At 41.0% G+C, this 15,601-nt stretch overlaps 1 protein-coding gene across 1 annotated transcript; it reads left to right on the top strand.

Moving 5' to 3' along the window:
- The first annotated feature begins 1,215 nt into the window (after positions 1-1,215).
- LOC118366228 (secretory phospholipase A2 receptor-like) lies at positions 1,216-9,450 on the top strand. Its single transcript, XM_035748738.1, has 5 exons — positions 1,216-1,307; positions 3,466-3,498; positions 7,330-7,692; positions 7,856-8,203; positions 8,520-9,450. The coding sequence occupies exons 2-5, from the start codon at positions 3,468-3,470 to the stop codon at positions 8,876-8,878; spliced, it is 1,101 nt and encodes a 366-aa protein (XP_035604631.1). The 5' UTR covers positions 1,216-1,307; positions 3,466-3,467; the 3' UTR covers positions 8,879-9,450.
- Positions 9,451-15,601: the final 6,151 nt, after the last annotated feature.

Below are 15,601 nucleotides of genomic sequence, written 5' to 3'. Positions count from 1 at the left end.
GAAAACAAAGTCAAGGTATTGGAGTGGCAGAACTGTATTTGTGGGCAGAACTGAGGCCTACAAACCTGACTCATTTACACCAGCTCTGTCAGGAGGAATGGGCCAAAATTCACCCAACTTATTGTGGGAAGCTTGTGGAAGGCTACCCAAAATGTTTTTACCCAAGTTAAACAATTTAAAGGCAATGCTACCAAATACTAATTGAGAGTATGTAAACTTCTGACCTTCTGGGAATGTGATTCAAGAAATAGAAGCTGAAATAAATAATTCTCTCTGCTATTATTCTGACATTTCACATTCTTAAAATAAAGTGGTGATCCTAACTGACCTAAGACAGGGGATTTTTACTAGGATTAAATGTCACAAATTGTGAAAAACTGAGTTTAAATGTAGTTGTCTAAGGTGTATGTAAACATCCGACTTCAAATGTACTTAGTTAGTAGATAGTTTATTCAAAGTAGTTTCTGGTACCCATCTCTGACCCCGTACACACTCAGTTTGTACAACTGATGCACAAGACATTTGCCAAAACTGTTTTGATCCAACAGTTTGTCTGCACAAAAATATTTACACAACAGTCGCAGAGACATCGCACAATTGTTGTGTAAAAAAATTTGTGCAGACAAACTCTGTTGTATCGCAACCATATCCCTTGTATCAACACCATTTTGTAAAATGTGTTGTACATCCGTTGTATGACCTGAGTGTATATGAGGCCAAACTAATTTTCTATATTACAGATATAGGGTCTTAATTTGACCCAACCTGTTGTAGGATAACTTCCCTTCAATGCAGGAAAGGTTCAACTTGATGTGTATTTGAGGTTTAAAAAGGCTTCTGAGGTTTGTAATATCCACTTTAAAATTTCAAATTTAATTTTCCATTACAAAAAATATATCAACCCCTACAAAAATGTCCATTCATTAACGTAATAATTCACATTTCCTGTTGCAGCAGGATTATTTTAAACTGACTCAAATTAAAATCCTACATCTGTAGATACACTACTGACCTTCTGTCTCATTGAGAGGTGAGGGGGGTGAGAAATTAAGGAAATAGGCTGTGTGCCATCTGTGGTTACCAACTGTTTTGCCTTCCATGGTCCTAATGTTTTGCCCATGTAAAGCATGTCATCATTATCTCCAGGATTTGTATTTTTAATATGTTTATAGGTAGGCAAAACAAGAATACTATTTCAACTGTATAAATACCTGAGTTCCCACTAGACTCCTTCATTCTACACAGGTCAGAGACCATCATACTTTACACTGCCAAGACCGTATCATTCTCTACACAGCCCACAGCAGGTGAGACATAACAATTTATCTGAGATAATGATAACACTGTAACAGTTTGTGAGGTTACTAAATGCATGTAACTCAAAAGGACAACACTATGGTCAGTTTTCAAGATACAGCTAGATTTGGAATTTGTTTGACCCATTGTAGTATTGCTATAATATAATTGTTATGTTGATAAAGTGGAGAAGGAATATTTGGGGAATTGGAATTTGGAATTGTCAATGTACAGTGTTCTGATCTTGATTTATTGATTAAAAATACTAATGGTCAATGTGTTCAAACTCATAAACTCGTACATGTTACACATATCCTCATACATGACAGCATCCTATCACTTCTCCCCTGTCTCTCCTGACCCTGCTGCCACCATAGACATGACACTTCTCCCCTGTCTCTCTTGACCCTGCTGCCACCATAGACATGACACTTCTCCCCTGTCTCTCCTGACCCTGCTGCCACCATAGACATGACACTTCTCCCCTGTCTCTCCTGACCCTGCCGCCACCATAGACATAACACTTCTCCCCTGTCTCTCCTGACCCTGCTGCCACCATAGACATGACACTTCTCCCCTGTCTCTCCTGACCCTGCTGCCACCATAGACATGACACTTCTCCCCTGTCTCTCCTGACCCTGCCGCCACCATAGACATGACACTTCTCCCCTGTCTCTCCTGACCCTGCTGCCACCATAGACATGACACTTCTCCCCTGTCTCTCCTGACCCTGCTGCTACCATAGACATGACACTTCTCCCCTGTCTATCCTGACCCTGCTGCCACCATAGACATGACACTTCTCCCCTGTCTCTCCTGACCCTGCTGCCACCATAGACATGACACTTCTCCCCTGTCTCTCCTGACCCTGCTGCCACCATAGACATGACACTTCTCCCCTGTCTCTCCTGACCCTGCTGTCACCATAGACATGACACTTCTCCCCTGTCTCTCCTGACCCTGCTGCCACCATAGACATGACACTTCTCCACTGTCGCTCCTGACCCTGCCGCCACCATAGACATGACACTTCTCCCCTGTCTCTCCTGACCCTGCTGCCACCATAGACATGACACTTCTCCACTGTCGCTCCTGACCCTGCTGCCACCATAGACATGACACTTCTCCACTGTCTCTCCTGACCCTGCTGCCACCATAGACATGACACTTCTCCCCTGTCTCTCCTGACCCTGCTGTCACCATAGACATGACACTTCTCCCCTGTCTCTCCTGACCCTGCTGCCACCATAGACATGACACTTCTCCTCTGTCTCTCCTGACCCTGCCGCCACCATAGACATGACACTTCTCCCCTGTCTCTCCTGACCCTGCCGCCACCATAGACATGACACTTCTCCCTGTCTCTCCTGACCCTGCTGCTACCATAGACATGACACTTCTCCCCTGTCTATCCTGACCCTGCTGCCACCATAGACATGACACTTCTCCCCTGTCTCTCCTGACCCTGCTGCCACCATAGACATGACACTTCTCCCTGTCTCTCCTGACCCTGCTGCCACCATAGACATGACACTTCTCCCCTGTCTCTCCTGACCCTGCTGTCACCATAGACATGACACTTCTCCCCTGTCTCTCCTGACCCTGCTGCCACCATAGACATGACACTTCTCCACTGTCGCTCCTGACCCTGCTGCCACCATAGACATGACACTTCTCCCCTGTCTCTCCTGACCCTGCCGCCACCATAGACATGACACTTCTCCCCTGTCTCTCCTGACCCTGCTGCCACCATAGACATGACACTTCTCCCCTGTCTCTCCTGACCCTGCTGCCACCATAGACATGACACTTCTCCCCTGTCTCTCCTGACCCTGCCGCCACCATAGACATGACACTTCTCCCCTGTCTCTCCTGACCCTGCTGCCACCATAGACATGACACTTCTCCCCTGTCTCTCCTGACCCTGCTGCCACCATAGACATGACACTTCTCCCCTGTCTCTCCTGACCCTGCCGCCACCATAGACATGACACTTCTCCCCTGTCTCTCCTGACCCTGCCGCCACCATAGACATGACACTTCTCCCCTGTCTCTCCTGACCCTGCTGCCACCATAGACATGACACTTCTCCACTGTCGCTCCTGACCCTGCTGCCACCATAAACATGACACTTCTCCCCTGTCTCTCCTGACCCTGCTGCCACCATAGACATGACACTTCTCCTGCTCCTACTCTCAGCCGGTAAGTATTCAGTCAACCTACTTTACACTGTTACCGAAAAGTCAAATTCATGGTAATTTTAGGCTTTACAAGAAAGTAAAAAAAACGATGAAATGCTTTTCTGCAGCATACTGTAAATGATGGTGCATTATGTGAAATTCCTGTATTTTGAGTGGTACACTGTTTTCTCTGTAACTGACAGGCAGCCTATTAACTGTAAATTACTGTAAAAAAAAGTACAGTATGTTTCTGTAAATTCCAAAGAAACTTTGTTTAAACAGTACATTACTGTAAAGTTTACTGTAAAGTGCAGCCAACCTGCTTGCACCAATCCCTTTTAATAGCAGTCAAATACTGTGAATCTACCATTATTTAGAAATGATTAATCTGACTTTATTATTACGTGAATAAAAGCAACAGGCCCTCTTCAGGATCTAGTCAAGGTAGCGAGCCTTGCATCACCACTCAGTTTGACTATAACTATATAAGACTCCAGTATATACAGATAGATCATCTTGGCGACCAATGCTCTAGGATTAATTTATTGTGGCATGTAGATCAGGGATGTCAAGAAGGAACCCAAGCTTATGCTATGTGTATAGTGTAAAGTGTGTATAGTGTAAATAACAACTACCAATAGACCGAATAAATGATATAAATCAAATAATTCCTCTGTAAAATGTGAAATGCATTTACTCCATTCAACTAGTCCAATGTATTAGTCACAACAGAATTGACACTCAAACAATTACAGTGTACATGAAATACATGATAAATTACAGAAGACACAGAGTTATTGTCTATCTACTAAATTATACTTAACATGGTGTTGTGGAAATTCTTACACAGGGACAGTCAAAGTCAATCTTAAATTAGACATTGTTTACTTGTCTGCGCGCTGGAGAGGTCCCAACCAACTCTATGCACCATAGTACACATGTCAATCAGGAGCTCTGCCTGAGCAGTCCAAGCAGTTGTCTTATATACAGCTATTCACAGACAAGTTATAAGTTACAACATACAACAGTATGATTTAGTATGATTTAGCATAATTAATTCATCATTACCATTTTGTTTCATTCACGTGACTGATCAATACTGGTTCTTAACATGTGGCAGACCAATACCTCTTGAGGCTTCTTCTCTCTAAGCTGAGACCTTGAAACTGAGATTTCTTTAGTTCGTTCTCAAAACAAGGTCTGGGCGTACTGCCAAATTGTCGTGATTGATAGTGAGGATTTGTTCAGTCAGTCACTTGCATGAACACAGAAATCAGTTTAAAGAACAGCACACATATTGAACACAGAAATGAGTTATAATAAAAGCACAAACATTACAATTCCATTACAGGGCTTACACGTGTCTTCAGTTCAGAATAATCTCTAAGAGAAAAACTGAAACTGTATATGCCTGATACACACTGGAGCTTGCTAACAATGTTCTCAAAATATGAGCAAACTCATTGCTCTTTTTCCAAATTCAAGCAGCAACTCACCCCCAACCTAAATTACAGTGTCTTTGCACTTTGTTAGGAAAAACAATATACAGGAACAACACACCCAGATTCTAATCTAATCAACACAATTTACATGATAGGAGTGCACTTCGTATTTGCTCCCTATTTGAACTGACCGTACCTCTCCTTCTGTCAGTGACCCCAGGACATCTGTGGGAACGTCTCTTCCTAAAGATGGCCACGACAAAGATGTGACTCTCTCCTGTGAAAAATATACAGTATGGCCATCCATGCAAACAATGTCATGAATCCTCAAGATGGGCCTAAGGAGCCAGCAAATTGCCTTTTGCGAGTGTCACGTTCTCTCATTTTTCCACTAAAGTAGCATTTACATTTTTACAGTATAATACAGGCTGTATATATCTCAGACGGTTGTGATTACGGCCCAGTACATCACTAGGGCCAAGCTTCCTGACATCCAGGACCTATTTTTTTATTTTACCTTTATTTAACTTGGCAAGTCAGTTAAGAACACAGTCTTATTTTAAATGACGGCCTAGGAACAGTGGGTTTAACTGCCTGTTCAGGGGCAGAACGACAGATTACAGTGCTTACACTGTAAGCTTGTCAGCTCGGGGGTTTGAACTTGCAACTTCCCGGTTACTAGTCCAACTCTAACCACTAGGCTACCCTGCCGCCCCTATATACTAAGCAGTGTCAGAGGAAAGCCCAACATTTTTTCAAAGACTCCAGTCACCCAATTTCTAGACTGTTCTTTCTGCTACCGCACAGCAAGCGGTGACGGAGTACCAAGTCTAGGTCCAAAAGGCTCCTTAACACCTTCTAACCCCAAGCTATACGACCGCTGAACAGTTAATCAAATGGCCACTTGGATTGTTTACATTGAACCCCCACCACCCCTTTGTTTTTACACTGCTGCTACTCTCTGTTTATATCTATGCATAGTCACTTTACAAATTAATCTGTACCCCCACACATTGACTCGGTACCGGTACCCCCTGTATATAGCCTCGATATTGTTATGCACATGTATTGTGTTATGGAACATTTTTTGCGCATGGAACATTTCTGGTATTTTTTTATTTCAGCTCATGAAACATGGGACCAACACTTTACATTGCGTTGCATTTACACTTTTGTAAATACAGAATTTTACTTGCCACCGGGCTGCCTCTAAATTCACGTTAACCACTTTACAGTGTATCTAACACAGGAATGAGCAATTCCTCTTGTGCCTGATTGTCTGCAGGTCTTCTTTTTTGGCTGGTACATTGTTGTAACCCTGATTGTTCACAGTGAACATACCTGCTTTTTGAGATATAAACCAGATAACGATTTGACAGAAAGAACAAATCTAGTTAACCCCATCAACAACAACATACTCTATAGCTACATGTATGACATCACAAACCATGAAACCAACCTCGGCAACACTTCATTTTAAGCAGTCCTTAATACAGTGTAATTACATGTGTAATTATACTCTAACAAGTATTGCAGTTAACTGTAACAAGTGATAGTTACACTGTAATAACAACATGTAAATGGTAGTAAGTGTTGTGATATATAATTACAAAGGTATAACAATGAATGCTTGTTTTCATGCTTGTTACAAATGGGCAGGTTTCCACTAAATTCACAATGGTAGTGTTTTCTATCATCTTTTAAACCATAGTACATGTAATGTTTGCTTAAGCACAATGAAATTACGAGGTGTTACACAGGATTTAGCTAGTTCAAATGAAGTGTATTTTGAGGGGTAATTGTAATCTGTGTGTACATATATAATACATTACCCATCCCGACAACTTGACCCTCGTTTTAAAGTTTCTAGAAGTTTCACTGATTTCTGTACCTTATTGTGAAATTACCCAGATGGTACACTTTATTTTGGGGGCAAGTGCTAGCAACAACATGGAGTGGAGATATAGCTTGAGCATAGGATATAATCTCTCAGACACCCAGCACATCCACGAGGGATCAAAACCTTTGTGTCAGTTCTTACTGTATGCATATGAGAAGAAATGAAACACTAAGTAGGTTCATTTAGTGAAAACCTGCCCATTTGTAACAAGCATGGTAACAAGCATTCATTGTTACACCTCTGAAATTACGTACTGCAATTACTACCAGTTACATGTTGTTATTACACTTTAAGTATGATTCATTCATTGTTACACCTTTGTAAATACATATCACAATTACTACAAGTTACATGTTATTACACTGTAACTATAAGTTAATACAGTTAACTACAATAATTGTGAGTGTAATTACACCACAATAAGGACCCCTTAATTAAGTGTTACGAAAACCTCATTTTGTTATCATGTGCATGCTAACGTTGAACTCAATCAAATTGTTTTTATTCTCAGGTGTATGCTGCACAGCCGCACTCAGCCGCCTCAAACAGGTTCATCTCATTGAAAGGAGTTTAAACTGGACAGAAGCACAGGACATCTGCCGGGAGAACTACACTGATCTTGTCACTTTGTACAATCGGGAGGAATCTGAGCAGCTGATACAGTTAATGGCATCTCAATGCAGCTATAAAGCCTGGATAGGTCTCCATCGCACAGAGCACAGTCTGAAATGGTCCAATGGAGACACTGTTAATGACACTGCATGGTCACCACTTCCAAGCCCGTGCACAGAGCCAACGTGTGCAGCCATACTCAAAGATAATACAACATGGGAGAATTGTAAAGAGCAGAAATACTTAATGTGTTACAGAGAAGGTAAAACATTCCATATTACAAAACACATCAGATTTCGTGTTTCCTTGTACCTCAACAACATCCAATTCAAATTATTATAATTCTTCAACAATATCGAGATATAATTATTTTATATCAAACTAAGTTGAGCAGAGTAAAATGTTAGTCCATTCTGTGTGCGCAGGGTCTGGTGATTCCTTCCTGATTGAACAGAACATGACCTGGTATGAGGCTCAGAGTTACTGCAGGGAGAACTACACTGACCTGGTCAGCATCAGGAACGAGGGACAGAAGGAGGAAGTGAAGAACAAAGGGATGAACAGCACCTCTTCTTACTGGATCGGCCTCCTGTATGATGACTGGGAGTGGTCTGATGGAGGGAGATCTGCCTACAGAGACTGGTCCACAGTGTATGTTCCACATGTATACTATCCTATAGCAGAACAGAATCACACTGTTCTTTACCAGACTCCAAAAGGTATACTCACAGTGGGAAATGGAGGTTATGAAGGATGTACACTCTGCTCTGAAGGTACGTTGTCAAAGAGAAACATAGTCAAACTGCTTATAATTTGTATGAAAGGTTGTTACTCTATATTGATAGTAGCCTGGTCAAGGGGACTGAACGCTGCACTCCCTTTCTATTCCCTTCACTTGTCAAGTCAAACACAATGCAGGGCTATCATGCTATCATGCTGGTTCCACCAGGCTATAATGATATATAACTATTACTGAAATTATTATGTGCCTGCTTATCTTTCCCCTAAAATCGGAGAGTTAAAATGGGTGCCAAAACAAGCTAATATGAAAAAGTTAAATATCTTGAATACCACATTTATGTCTTTCAGGATCAGTTCGCATCCACAATATCAGTGAAAGCAAGTCTTGGGAACAGGCTCTGGACTACTGCAAGAAGAACTACCATGGACTGCTGCGTATTGAGACAGAAGAAGACCTGGAGGTGATCAAGCAGAAGTTTAATGGGACTGATTTTACTGGTCCTGTGTGGGTGGGTCTGAGACAGAGCCGTCTCTTTGGGTTCTGGGTCTGGTCCAATGGGCTGCCAGTGGGGTGGAGTAACTGGGAGGGAGACAGACAGCCTGAACAGCCTCTGTCCAACCATTGTGGTGCCATGACAATGGAGGAGGGATACAAGTGGAGTGATCAGGATTGTCTGTCCAAACTCTACTTTATTTGTGAAGGATAATTTACATACATTTTCCCATTTAATTAACTGTCTTTACCATTCCTCACATTTTGATTGATATGTGTTTTTTTTAGGTAATTGCTGATTGAAATCACATTTGCAAATCTGTTTTTATGTTTTAACCTTTCAGCATGCAATGCAATGTACAATACACCTTGTCATTGGTTTAACTTATCAAAAATCTTTGAGTAAAATTGTGTGATATTTCAGATATTTTAAAAATGTACACAATAAAATGTAGATAATTTTGTCATGTGATTAAAATATTATATTCTCTCGTCTTAACATGTTTGCCATTAAGCAAACTCGTTTATCCTAGGTTTACCCATAGTCATCCCTATTGTAACTATGGGTTACTGGAATTAATACTCTAGATAGCCTAAATACAATTATATTTAGTTAATAGTATCATGCATGTTAACGATGACTAAGGAAATAAAATGATAGTAAAGTAATATATTGTATATTATGGATATTGTAGGAATAATGGAAATACTGAGTTTGTTTTTCTATTGTATCTCTTCTCCCAATTTCTGTTCCCAACTTGACAAAAATAAACAAAACATAAAATATTTTTTAGTCTTCTTTTAAACATACATAAACACAGTAGATGTTGAAACAAGATGTCCGTTTGAGTAACTCCAGGACATTACAGAGAAGTGTGTATGTTGCAATCTTGTCTAGTTCAACATTTCTCTCATTGATTAAGACAGGTGGGTGTCCATCCCCAAGTGTCCCATGTCAGGATGACAGACACCTGCCTCGATCAATGAGAGAAGACTTGAAATACAGTAGACACAGATGGCAGCGTACACATTGTTGGATTACTTCATGGAGCAAAAAATAGATATTTATTTTAATAATGGAGCTTTTTCTAAATTCAAGTGGACTCCCTACAAGTGGACGCAGACATTTCATGAGACTGCTGTATCAAATAACCTTCCAAACAGGGATCAACAGGCCCTTAGTAGGAAAGGGCATTTATACTGAATAACGAATATGGAACAATTTCAAAGATTTTACTGAGTTACAATTCATATAAGGAAATCAGTCAATTGAAACAAATAAATTTGGCCCTAATCTATGGATTTCACATGACTGGGTAGGGGTGCAGCCATAGGTGGGCCTTGGAGGACATAGGCCCTACACTTGGCAGCCAGGCCAATCCACTAATGAGCCAGACCCAGCCAATCAGAATGAGTTATTCCCCTCAAAAGTGCTTAGTTACTGAAATAAGTACTTCTCAGTACCCACCCTAAGACGATCCCTTACGTGAAGAAGCCGCATATCCCGTATATATATATATTTACAACTTTTTTCACATACCTTTTTATATATATTTTTTTATTTTCCATAAACTCATCTTCAAAACAGTCTCCTGCAACCCGCCTCGCCAATTTATATTTATTTTTAAAAAGAAAGTATTATTTACCTCAAATCTGTAATCCTCCATAGAAGCTAACCAGAAGCTAGCCAGAAGCTAATCCAGAAGCTAAACCAGAAGCTAGCCAGAAGCTAGCCTGAAGCTAATCAGAAGCTAATCAGAGCTAGTTAGCTTCTTTACTGGCTAATCGTTAGTATTCAGCTAACCACGGTTCGTGGTCATCGCCAGTTTTGTACGGCGTGGTTCGGACCGGAACATACCGGACCTATTTTTCTCTAGCTAGCTGCTATCCGTGTGACTATCGGCTTTCATCGATTCCGGAGCAAACATCAATTATCCCGGAGCTAGCCAGCTGAAGAGTTCCATCAATCACTCCTGGGCTACAATCACCTATCCGGACCCGTTTTACTGCCAACGCGGAGCCCCACCAGGCCTTCACATCTGGACTACCGACGTTATCTACCCGAGGGAGTTATCCGGCTGGCTCCTCCGTCGAGACGTTACCTGAACGCCCATCTGAGGTCCGCTAACCGTTAGCTGTCTTATCGGCTGCTATTTGAGTAGACCTATCGGACATTTTTTTATTTTTCTTTTTTCTTGGGCCTCTATAACTATATCTATTGTTTTTTTTGTTTTTTTTGTGTGAATTGGATTCATCCCCTCTACCACACGGAACCCCACTAATCCTACCGACTGAAACGCACGAGGTGGCTAATAACAGACCTCCATCCTATACTAGCTTGCTACTGATGGCCCGGCTAGCTGTCCAAATCGCCGTGACCCCAACCAACCTCACTACTCACTGGACCCTTTTGATCACTCGACTAAGCATGCCTCTCCTTAATGTCAATATGCCTTGTCCATTGCTGTACTGGTTAGTGTTTATTGGCTTATTTCACTGTAGAGCCTCTAGTCCTGCTCACTATACCTTATCCAACCTATTAGTTCCACCACCCACACATGCGATGATCTCCTGGTTTCAATTATGTTTCTAGAGACAATATCTCTCTCATCATCACTCAATACCTAAGTTTACCTCCACTGTATTCACATCCTACCATACCTTTGTCTGTACATTATACCTTGAAGCTATTTTTCGCCCCCAGAAACCTCCTTTTACTCTGTTCCAGACGTTTTAGACGACCAATTCTTATTGCTTTTAACCGTACCCTTATCCTACTCCTCCTCTGTTCCTCTGGCAATGTAGAGGTAAATCCAGGCCCTGCAGTGCCTAGCTCCACTCCTATTCCCCAGGTGCTCTCTTTTGATGTAATCATAGCCTCAAACGCATTAGCATAATGCAATTTTTCCTATTCATGAAAATCGCAAATGAAATAAAATAAATATATTCAAACTCAAGGTTAGCCTTTTGTTAACAACACTGTCATCTCAGATTTTCAAAATATGCGTTACAGCCAACGCTAGACAAGCATTTGTGTAAGTTTATCATGGCATAATGCTATGCTAGGCTCTGCTGGCAGCAGGCAACATTTTCACAAAAATAAGAAAAGCAACCAAATTAAATAATTTACCTTTGAAGAACTTCAGATGCTTTCACCCAGGAGACTCCCAGTTAGATAGCAAATGTTATTTTTTTCCAAAAATATTATTTTTGTATCCGAAATAGCTCCCGTTTCTTCATCATGCATGGCTGAGAAATCGACCGGAAAATGCCAAACTTTTTTCAAAATTTGCTCCATAATATCGCCAGAAACACGGCAAACGTTGTTTAGGATCCATCCTCAAGGTGTTTTTAACATATATATTCGATAATATATCGGTCGAGGCAATTGGTTTCTCATAAGAAGCGATTGAAAAATTGCTACCTCAAGGTTTTCTGCCGGAGACACTATGTGACCACATGCTATATATGGTGCCTTACAGCCATTCTTCAATGGAAATGCCTACAAAGACGTCACAAAGCTGTAGACACCTTGGGGAATACGTGAAAAACATAAGCTCATTCGTAGCTCATTCACAGCAATATAAAGAGTCATTGGCATGAGGCGGTTTCAAAAAATGCGGCACTTCCTGGTTGGATTTTTATCTGGGTTTCGCCTGTAACATCAGTTCTGTGGCACCCCAGGACAATATCTTTGCAGTTTTGGAAACGTCAGTGTGTCTTCTTTCCAAAGCTGTCAATTATATGCATAGCCGAGTATCTTTTCGTGATAAAATATCTTGTTTAAAACGGGAACGTTTTTCATCCAAAAATTAAAATAGCGACCCCTAAATCCAAGAGGGACAGTCGTGATGAAGTTGTTTCATTTGGTGACCTCATGAAAGACAGGAAACGCATATTACTGTATCTCTGTTTGTGTACACTTTTCAATGATCAGATTTACATCTAGATGTTGTATTAAATGAATGAGTAAATATGAAAGTATTTGTGAAAAGATGAAAATGAGAGTATGGATTTTCATATAAAGATTATCTAGTCAGCAGCCACACCCCCGTGAGCCAGACAGTACATCAGGCATCATGAAACCTTCCTTTTCTACTCCAGAGTATAAAATCACCCGCGACGAAATGTACATTTCATGCCAGAGACCCATGGTAAGACGGATAACTCAAATGGGTAAGAAGACTAGAAAACATGCAGCTGACGCTATGTGTGAAATGATTAACAACCACAGAGACCATGTAGCGCTGCTGACGCTATGTATGAAATGATTAACAACCACAGAGACCATGTAGCGCTGCCTACACGACTGGTTCAACTCTGAGACTAGACGTCGAATAACTTGTCTGCAGCTGGAAATTACGTAAGTCTAGTACGAGAATAGTGACAACCGCAGAAGCATCTATTCTATGCAACGACCATCCGTATGCCTGACGTACACATTACAACAGACACTTTCCAGAGCCGCTGAGAAAGCGACAACTACGAAACGTTGTGACTTCTAGGCATGTTAAAGGCTCTCTGATGAACTGACTCTCCAGCAGACAGACCGGTGATTCCAACAGAGAAAACAACAACGACATAAGGGCGTAAATATATACATTGCAATTGTTTTCGAATGAGCGACCGTTCATGTGCAAAGGATTAGCATTTAATATAATTATCAACTGTGTGTAGTGAATCCATTTGTCTTTCTCACTCTTTTCCTGTCCCCACCCCTTTCCATTGACTACCAAGCCGTCATACCGGGTTAGCCCACTAGGGACTTATCAGTGCATTGTGTTAGTAACCAATAACTATATTGTTCGTTTATGTAATTCTGTGATTTGTTTAGTTAGTTAGTAAATAAATAATTAAGCCAATTTGTATATCGTTCATTCATTATGGAAACTAGGGTTCGTGCAGATATCCAAGGGTGTGTGGCATTCAGATATGAGACTGATGAGGTAATAATGATACATTAATAGAAGACTAATCGATAATGTGAAAATACCTGAGGAGCCGATTCGGGAAATAGACACTATAAACATTTTCCCATGGTGCCCCGCCTTCCTGGTTAATTAAAGTTTATGATTAGTTTAAAACCTCTCTAGGGTAGGGGGCAGTATTTTGACATCCGGATGAAAAGCGTGCCCAAAGTAAACTGCATGTTACTTATGCATATAATTGGTAGATTTGGATAGAAAACACTCTAAAGTTTCCAAAACTGTTAAAATAATGTCTGTGACTATAACAGAACTGATATGACAGGAACTGCCGTTATTTTGAAATGAGTGTTTTTCCATTGAAAGCCTATCCACCATATAAAGGCATATGACCCAGATTACATTCCCTATGGCTTCCACTAGATGTCAACAGTCTTTAGACATTGTTTCAGGCCTTTATTCTGAAAAATGTGGGAGATTGACCACTTTGTGTGATTGGAGAGTGGAAAGTCCCAGAGCAGTTTGATGCGTGCGACCTAGAGAGCGCGCCGTTCGTTCTTTTTCTTTTCTAATGAAAAAGGTATTGTCCGTAATATTGATTATTTAGAGTAAATACAACCTGAGGATTTATTATAAACATCGTTTGACATGGTTCTACAAACTTTACTGGAACTATTTGGATGTTTCGTCTGCCTGTTGTGAAAGCATTTTGAGCCAATGGATTACTGAACAAAACACGCCAACAAAACTGAACTTTTTGGACATAAAGAGGCACTTTATTGAACAAAACATACATTTATTGTGTAACCATATAAAGATTGTGGTGGTTTTTTCTGCATTACCAAATGAGGAGAAACAAACTTCACACAGCAGTCAGAGTTAAACTTAAACTACATTTTTAATAATAAGAGCTTTGCAATAGCAATTTGACTTTCAAACGATTCGCTATTTCTAATGAACCGTTGAGAGTCCCAACACAATGGCTACTGAGATCTTTTATAGCAAAGATCCACCCCCCTTTGACATGACAAACCACAGATATTTAGGAACTGTTCACAAAGAAAGACTTTACTTGAGAGAGGAGTATTCCATAGCCAGATAGCATTCACTATAAATTATTATTCAGTTTGGTCCCTAAGACGAGGTTCTAATCTCATTCCTGGTACTTCATAGTACAAAAACACCAACTCATCCAATGGCATATCTCAATTGTCAACTCTAGATACTCCCATCTCAAGTAATCCCCCTCTCAACCCCACTCCTGGACAAGTTCACTGAGGGGAGTGAGCCTCTAGGTCATACACTATCCCAGGATAGGTTAAAGGCTCTCTGGTGAACTGACTCTCCAGCAGACGGACCGGTGATTCCAACAGAGAGACAACCGTTCATGTGCAAAGGATTAGCACTTCAATTAATATAATTATCAACTGTGTGTAGTGAATCCATTTGTGTTTCTCGCTCTTTTCCTGTCCACACCCCTTTCCATTGACTACCAAGCCGTCATACTGGTTTAGCCCACTAGGGACTTATCAATGTATCAATTGTCAACTCTAGATACTCCCATCTCAAGTAAACCCCCTTTCAACCGCACTCCTGGACAAGCACACTGCGGAGAGTGAGCCTCTAGGTCATATACTATCCCAGGATAAGAGCAACATCAGAGAGGACATACAATAGTTCCAGACACTGCCATACACCTCCCCCCAAATGGAAAAGGAGGGAGTGACTTGTGCACAGACATTGTGCAGACAAGTATTTGGTTCCCCATTAATCACGCCATCCATTCACATGGTTTAAGAATAGGTAAAGACACATTCACATAAGAAAACAATGTTCCAGCCTGACCTCTCCCCTTTCTGGGCCCCAAGTGACTGAGCCCTAGCTGAGGGAAAAGTGCAACTACCAACACTAGAGTCCAAAGGGATACATTCTAAATAACAAGTATATCACATAAGCATATTATGCAGACAAAACATCTTAATTATCTATGTTACCCAACTAATTCTGAGTCA

This window comes from Oncorhynchus keta, chromosome 33, assembly GCF_023373465.1.
Source record: "Oncorhynchus keta strain PuntledgeMale-10-30-2019 chromosome 33, Oket_V2, whole genome shotgun sequence".
In the NCBI taxonomy this organism is placed as follows: Eukaryota; Metazoa; Chordata; class Actinopteri; order Salmoniformes; family Salmonidae; genus Oncorhynchus; species Oncorhynchus keta.
Note: the sequence above shows the minus strand (reverse complement) of the source record. Positions and strands in the feature narration are given on the sequence as shown.

Bases quoted from the DNA above. Each gene is read 5' to 3' on its own strand.
- LOC118366228 (XM_035748738.1), top strand. From the start codon at position 3,468: ATGACACTTCTCCTGCTCCTACTCTCAGCCG. The intron at 3,499-7,329 runs GTAAGTATTCAG...TTTTATTCTCAG, and splicing joins CCTGCTCCTACTCTCAGCCG to GTGTATGCTGCACAGCCGCA. The intron at 8,204-8,519 runs GTACGTTGTCAA...TATGTCTTTCAG, and splicing joins ATGTACACTCTGCTCTGAAG to GATCAGTTCGCATCCACAAT.